The following is a 17,398-nucleotide window of genomic DNA, read 5'->3' as shown; positions in this document are numbered from 1 at the left end:
GAGACTATCGACTGAATTACGTGCTATTCCCTTTGTTTAGCTGCTCTAGAAGACGGAAGTCATTGGAAGTGCTGCCAGTCTATACAAGTTACTTCCAGGCATAATTTCTACCACAGCAAATGATCTGTATGACTTGCAAAGTTACTGGCACTGAATAGTAATGTCTCCCTGCATATTTCCGCCCCACACAGCCGCAAACGTCCTATTCATTTCACTCTCTTAACTCTCAATGGCAAAAGTTGTAGCAGCCAAACAGTACAGATACCACCAAATTTGAAGGTGCGAAGTGGGGATGGAGAATGCACAAATGTGTTGGTTTAATATGTGTTTAGTGTAATTGCGACTGAGACGTCCAAATATGGATGTTATGTTTGGGAAAATGTGGTAATCAGGAATGTAGTAACAAGATTCCACTATATAACATAAAGTGAAGTTTACCAAGATTATTTTCCAAATCACTTCCATATTCTCTCACACTAGCACTCAATTCGTATTTTGCATGTAACATTATACAGATGATATTTACTTTTGAAATAGGCAGTGGTCAATAAATATATTGAGAGCATGAAGTTGCAGTTGTTCCATTTAAATTTAGGATAATAGTCAGTTTTGCAATACTAATGGCTGGAGTATGCAGGATGTTTCAGAATTCATATTATAGGCTTCTTAGGTTTGTTGAGGGGCCTTAGCTGATAAGGTTTTGATAAGGAGCCCATGTCCGGAAATGTACCATTTGGATATAAAGCAGCTTTGAAGTTCAGATCACATTCAAATGTCGTGCTTCACAGTACGCACACAAAGAGAAGAGAGGGCACTGTGATGAGTCACTGTTAGAATTACAACTTCACGTATCATTTTTGTTCGACTACAGTAACAGCTGTTACAAATGGATTTTTGCAAGTAGGAGGGCTGACTTTTGTGCTCCATGGACTCTCAACTTTAAAGTTCCATTTAGAAGAACAGAAATAGACAGCAAGTACTTGAAAACTTCCCCACGTCTTGGCTTCTGTCAAGTAGTCAGGTCAGAAATTATTCTCTCCACTGCGTGCAAATGGTGAAGTGGTAGAGTTGAAAGTTATCTGATCTTTAAACGTATTTTAAATAGGCACAGGCTCTCAGCACCACCCCTGTGTGGTGAATGGCATTCTATCTATTTCAGTGTAAATCATTGAGGAGTAAAGAAGACCACTTGCTGAATAATAGAAATGTTGTCGACAGGCACACAAAAAAGAATGAAAATTTTGATGGCTTTTGGAAAAATCCTTTAACATGTATACTCCAACTCATTAAAGGAGTCATCTGAAAGCTAGCAAAGTTTTCATTCTTTTTTTGTTTGCCTGCCAATGATTCAATACTTCTACTATCTACTGAATGGTCTCCTTTAATCCTAAATGATTTGCGTTCTGCCAGAATTTCCCTTATCATATACATAGGGTTCTTGTTTTACCTTGAGACAGCTAAATATCTGAAAAATGACACATCATGAAAAAAAAAAAGTTTATTAGTAAAGGCAACCTCTGTTTGTGCTAGAACTGACCACCTCCTAACCACCCACCCTGCGTGGACGGAATCAGCTTTGTATTTTCGAATGGGAAACCCCATTTTTATTGCATATTTGGATTCTACGCCAAAAAATACCTCGGGTTTATTTGAAACAATTTTTTCTGTTCGTGGTAGATGGTGCTGTAACTGGTGCGAGAGTTGCAGGGCTTGTACAGAAGGACACATCAAAATCAGTCATCCTGATGGTGACATTTGAGGGGACTCTCCAAAATCAAGCTCCCTCATGATGACAGGCAAGGGGGGGACTTGCCAAAGTCAAGCGCCCCAATGGCGAGAGGCAAGAGGATTCTCTGAAATAAAGCACCCCAATAGTGAGAGGCAAGGGGAATCACGACATCAAGCATCCTGGTGGTAACAGAAAACTATTACATTCACATTGTTGTTTCTGGATCATATTACATGTAGTTTCTAACCAGATACTGAAATGGCTAACCATATTGTACTGTACAATCAAATTTGCAACTTTAAATGCATTGGTTCTTCATTGCAAAAGAGGCACACATGATATTTGTCGATCAAACTGCCATCTTCCATGAATGGAAAACTGGTTCCTGTAAACCATATATATATTTTGGTGTGGTTCCAAATGTGCAACAAAAATGGGGAGTTTCCCATTTGAAACTACAAATTTGTCTCTGTCCAAGCAGGAGAAATGATTAGGACATGCCCAGTTGTTGCACAGACAGATATCCTCTTTGATAACATTAATTTTTCACCTAGAACTTTGTTTCATGTGGTGTGCCGTTTTTGAGATATGTAGCTGTCTGTAGTTAAAACAAACACTGTGTGTGCACAAACTTTTGTAAGTCTCTCCATCTCTTCCTTACCCCCCTCCCAACCTCCACCCACACAATTTCTTAGTCATACTCTCCCTGCCTTAATTTAGTATAGCAACAGTAGTTCAGTTATTGCTTCAGCTGTGAATTTGCATTGGGGAATACTGTTATCTTCTTCTGTGTAGTAATTTCTGTATTCTCCACATGTATTTCACAAAACTTTTATTTGCCATTTAACTCCTTTAGAAGAGGACCCTTCATGGGTTAATAGATACAGTTCTCCACTGATATTCCAGTGCAGTAGCTAACATAAATTATTTTGTTCAGTCTTCTTTATGAATGTTTGTAAAGTTTTGAACAGCTCCTAAACACGGTATTAACTACAATTCCTTTCTTGTTAAGCCTACCAAATCTGTACAAGTAGTAGGACCAGTACAGGTAATGACTCACCATATAGTTGCAGCATCGAGCAGTCAACAAGCATGTTAACAAAATCACTCCATCTGCCACCTGCACACTCACCTCCTACGTACTGCTTAAAATTCTCAAACCTAACCACCCTGGGCATACCATTGCAAGTAGTTATTGGGCTTTCAAAGAAAGAATCTTAGCTGTAGTTGATCAACACGTTCAGCCCATTACCCGCAGCCCAGTTTCCGATATAAGTGACACAAATCAGTCCCCCATCATCTCTATAACCCCACCCCATTCCCACAATGATCCCTGTATGTCACTGGCTATGCCACCTCCCTATACACTATCATCTACATCTACATGTAGATATAGATGTAGATGTTACTGTAGACTCACGTCCTTACTGCTACCAAACTCCACATCAGCAACGTCCTACTGCCTCAATACCCAACATTTCTTTCTTATATATACTTTTCCGAAGTCACAATAAAATTTATTGATGGGCTGAATGTGATGTACAAATGCTATTGCAATACAAGTCCAGAATGGAGCACATCACTTGTATCCGTGTGAACCATATTCCAAAAGAAGACATCAATACACAGATTCCATAATATCTAGAAGAGTTACAGAATCCAAGTCCAATCTATACAGTGTAATGATCTGAGCAAGGTGATAAATTGTAGCTGGTGCAGTTGAAAAGATACTGATCAAGACTGGACTTATGTTGCCTAATGGCTCATGTGATGAGATAGTGTTTTCGCTGTTGATAGCCAGAACTATAGGCATGTATATATTCAGTAGCTGGAAGGTGCCCTTGTTGTTGTCAGATCTTTCCATAATTAGTGATATGTTTACTTTTTCCACCATACACACCGACAGTGTCCTTGTTGCTGCAGCTGCGCACAGAAACCACTCTTGGATCAATTCTGTACCATGATATAAGGTATACGACTGATAAATCATTATACATGCATCTCCTCCTTTAAGAGAAAGCTGTACAAACAGTCAATTGCATGACCATGCTATCCAAGATATTTTGTCTGGTCCAAGTTCATTGGTGATGACGTCTTTATGATGGGGACTCACAGCCAAGGCCATATATTCTTTCTTTCGCGGCTTTAACAACTTCTCTCAATTCACTTCACCTGCTCCACTTCAGGCCATTGTGACAGCTTTCTGGACCCTGACCAATGTGTCTCCAAACAGATGGTCCTGTAAAAACCTCTGTCCATATGAAACCCACCATCTGTCAACAGCACCTGTACTTTTGTAGCTGCTATCACTTCCCCACTAAAAAGTCTCTTTCATACATTTTAGCCACCTGCAGATGACACCCACCTTTGAACCTAGTTCACAAACAGATTTCATTCACCATATCTATGTATACTGCTCATTCTTCAACTAACAACCCCACACAAAAAGAGCACCCTGCAGCCTTCTCATTAATCAGTCTCAATCTGGACCGAAACAACTTAACTGTATTGTATACCAGGGATTTGGCAACCTTTCATCATGTCATGAAATGAAGAACATCCTTCTCACCTCCCCCCAAAATGGTATTCCACCAAATCTGTGAAATATCCTGGATAATCCTTATGCCATATCTACCCTCATTACCTTGCCACATGATTTATCTCCCTGTAGAAGAATCAGGTGTAGGACATTCTGTCCGTGCATGAGGCCATCCAGGCATATCCTAACCTACCTATGAAAGCAGTCATGTCTTATAACAACTCTGCTGTAACTGTTACATATGGAAACTCTAGATTGGAATATCAACATTGTTAGGAGAAGATAGATTGCTGCTTACCATAAAGATGACATGTTATGTTGCAGACATGCACATTTAAAAGACGTTAACACATCAGCTTTTGGCCACAGCCTTTGTCTCTTTTCTGATGAAGGCTGTGGCTGAAAGCTAATGTGTAAGTATCTTTTAGTTGTGGCTGTCTGCAACTTAACGTATCATCTTTAAGGTTAGTAACAATCTATCTTTTCCTTACATTGTTAACTTCTACGTAGCATTTTATGTGAGTATGACCATTCTTATGATTTGATTATCTATTTATTTTATCTTTGGGAAAAATTTGGCTCAGTTAAAGTTCTTAAACCATAGTCTGATCATTATTATTAGTAGTAGCAATAGTATTTTGTTGTTAAAAATAACTACCAAATGAGGTAGTTCTGTAGTTAATTTATTAGTGGATTACTTGTTCCATAGATTATATGTAGATTTTATATCAAAATTATTTGACAAATTCCAGTAAGGTTATGTATACATTATTTTGTGTGTGTGTGTGTGTGTGTGTGTGTGTGTGTGTGTGTGTGAGTGGCCCTTTGTAGATTACTGAATAACATAGCAGGTTAAATTTAATAAAAGTGAACATGCCAGTCTCAGCCACTACTAATACCAAGAGTGCAACACAAATTCAATGACAAAGTAAACATCTGCTTCTAGTGCACTGCTTATGGCACCAAGGTTAAGTTAAATAAACAAAAAGATTTATCAAGAACAAATGTTAACAAACTAGATGCAAAATTTCTTTTGCAGCCTTTCAGCTATGTTACATGATTGGGTAACTCCCAGAACCATTGAAAAACACGAAGATGAATTAAAAAATGTTTGGAGATGGCACCAAGTACTATTGTCTTCACTTTCCATGCATCTGTCCACTAAACCACATTGAAAGCATGTTACGTATGTTTAATTCTTTGTATCTAAAGATATCCTGAAGGCTTTAACAATCAATGTCATTAACTGACATTTAATTAAATGTACCATTTAATTAATTGTACCAAGAATAATACATTATTTAATAAATCTTCAATGTGCCACTATCTTGAAAAGGCATGCTTTCATAACACACAAGTTATAATTGGGGGGGGGGGGGGGGGGGGAGACTGACTTGTCTCATTCAGTCCTTCACACTTAATGATCTGGAATGTGAAATTCCACATTGTAACATCAAGCAACTCATTCAGCTTCACATCCGCAAATGCTTTCATGTCCTGTATGGGGAGGGAGTAAGTTCATACTTGCTTTCGTGTGCCTAAATTGTGTTGAGAAGAAATGTTTAATTTACAGTAGATGATGTTAAATAAAATGTTGACCAAACAGTTCTTTCATGGTATAAGTATATATTCAGTCACAGGTTTTTTTTTTCAGTTTGAGACAGATGAGAACAGTGTAAATTTCTTTTCCCATTGTAGGTTGTTGGATTTATCGCTCCATTATCACTGATGATTTTTTTGACAGTACTTAACCCCAGCAGAAAACAATACTATATAAAGTATTGATTTATAGTGAACTGCCTCATTGAAGAGTAAACACTGCCCCTTAAAAATGTTAAGAACAAGTAAGAAATTGAATGTTAAATATCACTGCGGATGAAACAAAATCGTAGCACAAAACACAATAAAATCTGTCCTCCTTGAAAAATTCACTGATGTCCCGGCAATCATGGAAACCAGTAACATACTTTGTTTTATTGGCAGGTTATGCCAGTACGCCAACTGATAGATGAATATTCCCAGTTTGAAATGAGGAGACGCTTATGTGGCACCTACGATTTTTTCCTAGCAGATGGACGAATATGTGGACCCATAAACCCTCTTCTGGGAAAAGAATTTCATGTGAAACGCAAGTATGTATGGCAACATCTATAGGCTACTATGTTTACAAATACAGGAGATTTAATAAGTGCTGTTCCATTCAGATTTCATTATCGTTCATGTTTTGTTTATTGCTCCCAATCCTTCTCTTGTCAGTTAACACACTTGCCAAAGATTTAACACACAATTTTTTGTATTGTGGTGCACATGCAATGTCGTTGTATCAAGAGTTTATGGGTGGATAAAAGCTAGATAATCGATTATTTGCTGGGTCCTACATTTTCATGACAGTCAATTAACTTGTAAAAATGTTTGACTTTTAATCTTACATTATTTGTTGTATTCCTCTCTGTTGAGGACATCTTTCTTGCATATGTCGCAATGCTCCAGTATTTTGTTATTGTGGTCTTTCCAAGAATGTCATGGTCTGCCAGTAGATTCCCATTAAAATGTGTTATTTAGTCAGTGATGACCTGGCATTCTCAACAAATGTCCATACGAAATAAATGTAGAAATCAAATCTCATTGCCATGTGGCAGCAGATGCAGCAAGAACGCAAATCCAAAATGGATATTTCATTGTGCTGCAGTGTGTGCATGGTTTTAAAACTACTTGTCAAATTAAAATACTGCTCAATGTATGAATTTGTGATTGATCAATATCCTTTCACGCTTATGTCAGCGTAAGTGTACGTAGGGGATCTTGTGCTATGCTCTAAGCTGAGAAAGACAGGAGGTATACAAGCAGACTATAAATTATTCTATGATAAAAGAAAAGTCTCTCCTTTTGTGTCTAACTGCAGATGTGCTCATTTCCCATTATTTTGCATGTTAGGAAAGATATTCCCAGATTTCAGACCAAGAAAAGGAATGGTAATTCATTTACACATACATTTACAGACTTCTAGTTAGAGACAATCATTAGATTTACTCACGGTATTCAATACTTCTTTTACAAATAATTTATTAAATAATGTAATGCCACACTGTTCACTCGTATCTTACTATCATTCACTGCACACACTACATACACACTGTTTCATGACATTTCACTCACTACCACACACACACACACACACACACACACACACACACACACACTGGTGATCTCTGGGCCGTTTTCTGTACTGCAACTTCCCATTTCCTGTCTTGAAAAACTGAGTCAGCATCGCTCCATAATGAGTAAGATGTTTAGCTCAGAAAGAGGAAGAGATGTTAGTATTGTGCTCTGCATAGCTTGGGGGGGGGGGGGGGGTAAGTTTATCTAGAAAAGGAAAAAAGAAGGAAAAAACATAGTGTGAAGGTGTTATGTGGAATGTTGAATGTTTTGTAATCATTATTATTATTTATTTGTACAACATTTTTTTTACCAAACCTCTCCTCTGTTTTATCTAAGTAATCCTTCAGTGTATAAAATGTACTGCATAACAGGCACTTTTTAGCTGTCTTTTTAAATAAGAGTATTTTTAGAATTTCTTTAATCTCTTTTGGTAATTTATTGTACAGTTTTATTCCTTGGTAGAAAATGCTGTTTTGAGTTTTATTTTTACTTTTTCTTGATAAATGTAAGTTGAGTCTAGCTCTTGTTCCATGTTCATGGACATAGTCGTTTGTGCAATAATTACCAATGTTATTTTTTATGAGTACAACTGACTGGTAAATGTATTCATACAGAGCAGTTAAAATCCCCAGGGTTTTCAACAGGTCTTTACATTGAGCTTGACTACTATTTTTTTGTTATTATTCTTATGGCTTTTTTCTGGAGTTTGAAAATTGTGTTAATGTTTTGAGCATTTGTTCCCCAAAACAGAATGCCACAGCTAAGAATTGAGTGTACATATGAATAGTATGTAATTAAAAGGCACTACATGTTACATACTGATGATGGAATTCTAAGGCATAACATGCTGATGACATTTTGTTTTCAAGTACCTTTGTGTGTTCACACCACTTCAACTGAGGATCAATATTCATTCCTAGAAATTTTGCATTTGTTACACAGTCTATAGAGGTGCCATGTACATTTAATTTAACATTTTCATTTTCCCTCTTCGAGCTGAAATTCATGGTATTAGTTTTCTTTATGTTCAGTGTCACTTTATTGCTTATTGACCAATCGTAAACTTCCTTGAGAGTGTCATTTGCTTTCTCTGCAAGGAGTTCTCTTGTTTTCTCAGTGACTGTAATATTGCTGTCTTCAACGAAGATAATTCTTTCACCATGAGTAACACTACTGGGAAAGTCATTGATGTATATCAGGAATAGTATTGGTCCTAATATGCTACCTTGCGGAACCCCTATATTGATGTATTTTGGTTCTGAGAAGTGTTTTACTAAATGTTTAGACCTATTTGTAATATGTGTTATCTCTACTCTTTGTACCCTACCTGCTAGGTATGATCGAAACCATGCATTAGCTGCCCCTCTTATTCCTAATGCTTCTAATTTTTTAACAGAAGTTTGTGATTGATTGTATCAGATGCCTTAGAAAGATCCAAAAATATGCCTGTGACACACTCATCTTTGTCAAGAGCATCAAAAGTACAACATTTGTGAATTCTACTATGGCTGACTCCGTATTTTTGCCATTTCGGAAACCAAACTGTGATTAGCTTAAAAGATTGTTTTTATTCAGTTAATTCATGAATCTGCCTTTCATAATTGCTTCTATTATATTTGAGAATGGTGACAGCAGGGAAATGGGCCAGTAATTTTCTGTGTTTTCAGCTTCACCTTTCTTAAAAAAGGGGACAACTCTTGCCTGTTTTAACTACTCTGGAAATGTCCCTGATGTGAAGGATTCATTTATTGTATTTGTAAAGGAGTCTTGTATAATCTCTGTGCATTGGTACTTCATCTAAGCCTACTGATATTAATTGCTTATAAAGCCAATTACATTGCTCTGCCTCCTTGCTCTCCAGGCCTAATGCATTATGCTTTAGTATGAGATATATCACTCCTGCTTAAAATTGATGTGGAGGATTTGTAAACACAGATTTACAATTATGTGCACAGATTTTATTGGGGGGGGGGGGGGGACATTTAAATCTGTATAAATGGATTTGGATTGACATTTAGTGTTATTTATAATTATCAGTCTCCACCAGTCATTGAAAGCATTATTTATTCAGCATGGAAATTTTTGTAAATGTAAAAACAGTGTATTGTAAGGTATGAACCTTCCTGGCAGATTAAAACTGTGTACCCGACCGAGACTTGAACTCGGGACCTTTGCCTTTCGTGGGCAAGTGCTCTACCATCTGAGCTACCGAAGCACGACTCACACCCGGTCTGGCAGAAGTAAAGCTGTGAGACTGGGCGTGAGTCGTGCTTCGGTAGCTCAGATGGTAGAGCACTTGCCCGCGAAAGGCAAAGGTCTCGAGTTCAAGTCTCGGTCGGGCACACAGTTTTAATCTGCCAGGAAGGTTCATATCAGCGCACACTCCGCTGCTTAGTGAAAATCTCATTTAGGAGTGTATTCTAACATAATTTTTCTTACCTATTGAAGCCTAGTGAAGTTTCTTCACTAGAAAAAAACCAAAAGTTGTTTTATTCTGAAATACTAGGCAGATGACAGTTCTGTTTCATTTATACATCAGGTTAAAGGAACTCTGAAGACCCTGCGGTGTATATGAGAAACAAATTGCTTTTCACACTGGACTCACTCTTCCAAAAGCAGTATCTGTTATAATTTTGGATAAACATTATGGATATTTGTTTAAATCTTTCCTTGCCAGGAGCACAACTGCTAATGTTGTGTTTTCTTTTTGTTGTCTATACATTATTACTGATCTCAGTAGAAAATTGATGTGCAACTTTAATTTTAAACATGTTTAGTATCATGTATGCTCTCTGTGTGTTGCTACCATACGCCATATACTGTATTTACAATTTTCATGGTTTGATCTTACAGGTTACCCACACCAGTTAACCTACAGTCAAAAAACTTGAAGAAAGCTATTGAAAAAGCATTGTCCAAAACAGCGCTAACAGTTACACCTCGTGGGGATTCAACTTTAGTCAAGGTATGCTGTAAAGGTTTTGCAAATATTCCCAATTTCCATTTTATTAAAAAATTCTTAACAAAAATGTGGGACATGCTTTCTAAATAAAATGTATTCAAAATAATTATAGAAAAAAACTTGATGATATACAAAATACACTGTGTTCTATTTCATTATATTCCTTCACATTAAAATGTAATTTATTAACAGTTCTCCAGAAAAATGGGTTGTATTCTGCAAAAATGTACATGGTAATATAGTCACCATGCCAGGTAAGTGTTTTGTGGAAGTATGATGAAGGGGTTTTGTTGACCTTTTAATTAGCATCTTGAATTTCAGCGTTAAGAGTTGTGCAACAATCTCTTATTCTTCCCCCAAGGTACATAACCTCTCTCGTTACTCAAAGTGTCTCATAGCAGATCATTTCCTGGTGTGAAAAAGTTATGCAAATGAGCAGTATTAGCTCACGAAGCTCATCCTGGGATGACTAAAGGAAATACTTTCTCACTTTTCACCATGGTCTCCATTACACACTGTAAAAGCACCAGCGAGAATTACATTTGGGGGAAGGGATCATCATCACTTCAAAACTTCTTGCCACCTAGAGCTTCCTTGATGGCCCGAAACACATGGTACCTTCATTCTGCTACAACAGGCAAATATGCAGGATGTGTTAGACATCTAAAACAAAAGATTTCTTATTTTTTTGTTTTGTTAATAGGGCTATGTGTGGCCTCACATTAGCATGCTGCAATAGTGCACCGGTACTGAACAAGTGGTGATATTGTGATGTAACTGTAGGCTTCAAATTGTTGTACAGAAATTCACTATGTGACTTGCTGTTTACTGCGAATCAACTGTTGTGTATAATGTTGCAGGATTACACCTATTCTGCCTCGAAAGAAGGAATCCCATTACTTTCGCAGTGGAGAGAATTGTGCAGAATTTTCTGTTTTTCAGTGGTGATTAGTATTACCACTCCTAGTATCTTCTTTGGGTCTCAGTCCAGAAATAATGTACCCATGCATGCAATGGGTATAGGGGAAAAAGCCCCTAAGTATAGACCATGTGGTGATGGGGATGAAATTCCAAAATGTTTACTCTTTGAATGGTGAACAGTGGAGGTCAAAAGACACACAATATTCTGGTTATTAATCCCTGAAAAAATAGTCTCTAACAAAGATCTATAGAATGACAGTGGGAGAAACCAGTAGGATCACTTGTTTTGTCTCCCTGTGTACAATCAATTAATGTATGTACCCCTCATCCCTGATAACTTATCAATGATAACATCATTGTTTATGCAATTGTCCCCTTCAGTATTATAAAAATGTCATAGGGTGTCATAGACATTCAAAGAAAGTTGTCTCAATTGGGAAATATTTTACATTGACATAAACGTTGTGGTACTGAAACACATTGTAGATGATATAGTGGGTGGAGTTATACCTAATATTCAGTTCTGCAGCATTGTTATGTTTTAGGCCTCTGATATTGCTCTGTCTGTTAAATCACCATCATCTGTTGGTAAAGTGAGAGAGAGAGAGGAATCCTAATAATTTGCCGTCTCTTACATATGTCTACTGATTTCTCATCCTCATAACTCAACAATATTGTGATAAATATTGTCCTTCCATCAGACAATTCTCCAAGAAAGTAGTCGTTATTTTTACAGTTAACAATATCAGACCTTTTATAATACCACACTTCTTAGGCATTGCAGATCTGATGTGTCTTGGCCTCCTCAGTAATCTGGCTCCATACACCTTTGGTCTCTTTTTTTCTCTTCCACTTCTGACCTCCATCTTGTTAAAGTCAGCGAACACATTGTCCAGCCCTCTAGCTCTTGGTTGGCCCTATCTTCTTTTGGACTAAAATCTGCCTTTTATTACTTGTTTGGGTTTCCTGTCACTTGCTGTTTTCTCCACAAGACATAAGCAGCATATTCTTTGAGGTTTAACAATTTGTTCTGTATTTTCCGCTTATATAAACTGTTGTGTTTAATGATTGTTTCTTACTCTTGAACCCTCTGGTTCTCACACAGGACCATAAAATTTTCAGATAATTTTTCCTTCAGGTGCCCTTAGGTTGTTTTTATCTTCTTCTGTCATTGTCCACATTTTAAACCCTATATGTAACAACTGGCTTTACTAGGGAATAGAGTAATCTGAACTTCCTTGTTCTTGTACCTAAAATATTCTTGAATACCTGTAAGTGCGCACAGTAGGTGCTGTTTTGTGCTTGTATCCTTTCCCACTCGTGCTGTGGTCTAAAATCAGAGATCACTCATACCTTTTCCTTATTCATGCATTTCAGCTTTGTATTTCAAAATACTATTTTTTATGCCAAAGTTAAGGTGATTTTTTTTTCTTTGCCTCAAATGAAAGATTACTGTTTTTTTTTTCTCTTCATGTATTTTCATGTTTTCTATATTTTACTAATCTGTTAGCTATGATTCCAGAAGACACTGTGACTGAACCTGCTAATAGCAGTTTTGAGATGTGTGTTGCCCTACCCAGGTGTCTACATGATGTGATAGGTTGATGACTGGGATCTATCACTCATGCAGTACTGTCGTCTGTCATTTCATCTCTTTTAAATACTTCTGCCAGGAGTGTTTTAGCATATTGGAAATATTGAAAAAGTGCTCGAGTGTATTTCTCTTTGGAAATTGTCATAAGAACAGATTTTTAATGAGTGGTCATTGGAAGTACATGAAAGTATATTGCTGATAAATGAACAAAAAATTCTTTTAGTAAAATAATTTACTACTGCAGCCATGTATGTTAAGATTTCCTTCCTATGAACACTTGGTCGACATTGGATCTAACTTAATACGTCATTATCATGACCATCTTTTCACATAATTTTAGCAAGTGTAAATTTTTTGCCATGAATAGTTATTTTAATGAACATTTATGAGATCTCGTGTTGCTCTTTCCTATTAGTGTTTGACATTTTTTGTATTAATTATCACTGTAACTGAATCAAAGGGTTAATTTTGATTGTGTTTCACCACAATAAACTGGTACAAATACCAGACGTAGTTGTTGAAGAATGCAAATACATGTATAAGTGACTCTATGAACAACCAATTTTTAATGTTATAGATTGGTCACAGTCATCACTCACCAGAGCAGCTTACAGAAAATATTATGTCTGTCATAGAAGAACTGAAGACAAGGTTTCCTGGTGGTTGGCACAATATCAGGCATCTGAGCCTCAAAACTAGTAAATCCTTGAGGGTTCCATTTTATGTCACAATGAGTAAGTAACAAATGTTATACACAAAAGCTTTGAAACAAGATGTATGCTAGTGAAGGATATTATATTTGGTAAAAGCTCAAATTGATTTCTCGCTGACAGCAGCATGTGTAGTATAATTTTAATATCAGTGTCTTAAAATTGAATCCTGATCTCTGAGGTAATGGTGATTTCACAGATAATGTCAGGTAAGTCCAAATTATGAGAAACATTTGCTACGATAAGCATAAAGTAGACCTTTCACCTGCAAGAAATGTTAATTTTGATGTGACAAGAAAATTATTCAAACAAACACAGTTTGCAAATGCCCTGCCTGTGTATGGTACCGAAAATCAGTTGAGTGACATGTTCAAGAAAATACAGTGGTCACTAGCCTGTTTGAAAATGGGACTACAGTATTTTTTGCAACAGATTAGCAGACCTGTGTGAAAAAAAATCAGTGATCTACCTTTTTTGTACATCTGACATGAAATTCTAGGTTGAAAATACATTGAATAGGGCAATTTTTGTGCTGCTGTTGCAGCCGTATGATTGAGATGTCACCTGGAAGTTTACAGCACTCTCCATCAAGAAAGGGGGAAGTATCATGTATAGCTGCCATGGCAACATTGGTTTCCATTAACCAACATGGCTTGCTATGTTGGCACTGTGGACAGCTAAAAGCAAGGAGTTGGCTTCATGCCAATAGCATTCTCTTGAGTAAAATTTTCCAGAGATAAGATTGTCCTGTCCCTCCTTCTCTAGGTGGCAACTACTTCAGAGCCTGTTGCCATTGGAAGAAAAAAAAAATATTGAATTTTAAGTACCTTAATCAGATAGGAAAGTTAGAGATTTTAAAAAGAGAAATGGACAGTTTGAAGTTAGATGTAGTGAGAATCATTGAACTGAGGTGGCAGGAAGAACCACGATTTCTGCTCAGCGGCAGTTCAGGAGTATGTCTTACAATTAATATGAAAATAAGAATGTGAGTGAGCATGAACACTATAGTGAATACATTATCATAGGAAAGGTAGACAGAAAACCAATACCCAGTGCAAGATTTCAAGTTTGTATGCCTACTAAGTCCACATGTGATGATGAGCTTGCTGAATATATGATGAGATACAATAAATAATTCAGATTTTTAAGGGAAATGAAAATTTAATGGTGATGAGGGACTGGAGTTGGATGACGGAAGAGAGGGAAAAATGGTAGGAGGACATGGACTGATGAAAAGGAATGAAAGGGGAAAGGCAAAAGATGAGGCCCAGTAAAAAAATCTTGAATAACGCACAAGATATTGAATTTAAGTGCCAAAGAACAAAGTATAAAAATGCAGAAAATTGTGCGGGCCAAATGGAAAAGAGAAGTCTGAATAATGAAACTGATAGGAAGTGCAAAATGTCAAAGCAGGAATGGCTAGAGAAAAAAAAAATGCAATGTTGAAGAAGCATGGATGACTGGGGGAAAATTAAAGAAACCTGTGGAGGACATAGAAGCAGCTATACAAATTTCAATAGCTCAGATCACGACATTATTAACTGAAGAAGGTAAGGCAGAAAGTTGAAAGTATTATACAAAATGAACAGACATGAAGACAGTGTCACGGAAATAAATGAGAAAGTAGACAAAAATGATACTGTAATGGAGCACTGAAAGACCCAAGTCAAGGCCGGGGCATTTAGTTGACGACATTCCCTCTGAGTTACTGAAGTCGTTGGAAGAGCCACTTGTGAGAAAATTATTCCACCTGTTATGCAAGCTATAGACCAAACAGGCGAAATACGCTCGGACTACACGAAGAAAGTAATAATTCCAATTTCAAAGAAGGCAGCCGCTGACAGTCATAACTATTACACATCCACTGACAGGTGTAACTGTTGTATTTACTCAATTGCAAGATGAGGTTTTCTAACCAAATTTGCCATTTGAAAACTATGGGGTCATCTTATATTTACATATTAAACTATTGCTGCTGAGGTCAACATTTTTACATTGTGTAGTAGATTGGTGTAGGTGTCATCTTACATTATTTACTGATGAAGCATGGGCTGTTGAGGTCACATGCAGATTTATTTTAAAGAATATGGAAGGGCAGATAGGATAAGCAATACTTGCTGTCGAACAATTTCGAGATTTCCTGATATGCCAAAGTGCTCGATACAGTATCGACCTTGCTTGAACAGTCACTTGACATTTGACTCGCACAGCATTAGTTCAAGGAATACATGAGAAACTGTGATCAAGCCATCACAGCAATATATTTTCTTGCTAAAATTTGAGAATTCTGTGAAACACAGGAGGACATAAAATTTAATGCAATTATCTTACACCGAGCGAGGTGGCGCAGTGATTAGACACTGGACTCGTATTCGGGAGGACGACGGTTCAATCCTGCGTCCGGCCATCCTGATTTAGGTTTTCCGTGATTTCCCTAAATCACTCCAGGCCAATGCCGGGATGGTTCCTCTGAAAGGGCACGGCCGACTTCCTTCCCCATCCTTCCCTAATCTGATGAGACCAATGACCTCGCTGTCTGGTCTCCTTCCCCCCCCCCCCCCCCCCCCCCATCAAAAAAAAAATTTTCTTACAAACTTTTGTTGTATTTGAACAGATTAGCAATGAAAGTTCTCACACACATGTAGATATCATATACAAACATTTTTGGTGCTTGTTAAGTAAAGTTAACACTAAATGGTGAAAATGTTGCCCTTCAAAAAACATTACTTGGTCCTGAATCCAATTTAGTATTTTATTTGATTGTGAGATACTGCAGTAATTTACCAGGTGGGTTGTAAATGAAAAATTTGATTGCTGTTCACATATTAGAGTACCACCTAAAATCCTTATCACTTTTCACTCAGCTTTAGAACAAGATGATGACATTCAAATGAAACAAGAAAGAAAATTAATCCAGACTTAAATGTTTAAAAAACAAAATAAAACATATTAAACTAACTTATTAGCTCATATATGATGTTTTAGCAGTAACCTCTGTCTTACATATTACGCTGTCTTCCATGTTTAAGCTGTCAGATTTCAGATCTCATCTAGTGCAGCCCCCAATAAATCAGTCTTTCCTTTTCATCCTGTCCGGTAAGTCTTCTCTGAGCAGGGGTTCTGGGAGACATTTATGAACTCTTACTTCTTTTCCTAAACCTCTCCAGTCCTTTTCCTTCACCCCTTCCCCTTCAACCCTTCTGTCAGAAGAAGAAGCCACTGGCTCGAAAGCTGCTGCTTGGTGAGTAAATGTTTTGTCTATCCAGTTTCATTATATTGTCAAAACATATTATTCTTGTGACTATGATAATTGTTATCATACGAATAAATTGCAGTGGCAAGACCCTTTGTGAAGATAGTACCAACAGACATCAGTAGACCATGGGATCAGCAAAAGTCTGAGAATTTTATATTGTGATTATATATTTGTTGGTGTTGTTACATGTGACCTAGAAGATAATGCAGTCTGTGTTTCACAGCTGCTCAGCACAGCATTACTGAAGGGCTGGAGGGAGGGTTTGGAAGGGGGAGCAGTAGTAACAGGTTGGCTGAGAACTAGGATAAGTGGGGGGAGAGGAGTAGTGAATGGGCAGCAAATTACGTCTTGCTTCCAACTGTGGAACATGTACTGCTGCGATTTGCCCAAGTCCATTTGAATTGACTTTAAAATTTGACAAATACTCAGCAATGGTATACATTTCTGCAGCAGAGAGCGAAAGTATGGATATGAGTGAGTGGCGTACTGACATGTTTCCTGCAACAATGTTGTCGATGCTCGCAATGA

General features: G+C 37.3%; 1 protein-coding gene across 1 annotated transcript in view; it reads left to right on the top strand.

Annotated features, from left to right (window-relative positions):
* Nucleotides 1-17,398, top strand: part of LOC126484021 (ribosomal L1 domain-containing protein 1-like) — a 58,468-nt gene that overhangs the window by 29,730 nt on the left and 11,340 nt on the right. Inside the window, exons 5-7 of the mRNA XM_050107347.1 lie at nucleotides 6,252-6,400; nucleotides 10,281-10,392; nucleotides 13,482-13,638. Coding sequence (XP_049963304.1) covers nucleotides 6,252-6,400; nucleotides 10,281-10,392; nucleotides 13,482-13,638 — 418 coding nt within the window. The remainder of the gene's footprint in view (nucleotides 1-6,251; nucleotides 6,401-10,280; nucleotides 10,393-13,481; nucleotides 13,639-17,398) is intronic.

This window comes from Schistocerca serialis, chromosome 6 (assembly GCF_023864345.2).
Source record: "Schistocerca serialis cubense isolate TAMUIC-IGC-003099 chromosome 6, iqSchSeri2.2, whole genome shotgun sequence".
Taxonomy (NCBI): domain Eukaryota; kingdom Metazoa; phylum Arthropoda; class Insecta; order Orthoptera; family Acrididae; genus Schistocerca; species Schistocerca serialis.
The sequence above is the reverse complement of the archived record's forward strand: the minus strand, read 5'-3'. Positions and strand labels throughout refer to the sequence as shown.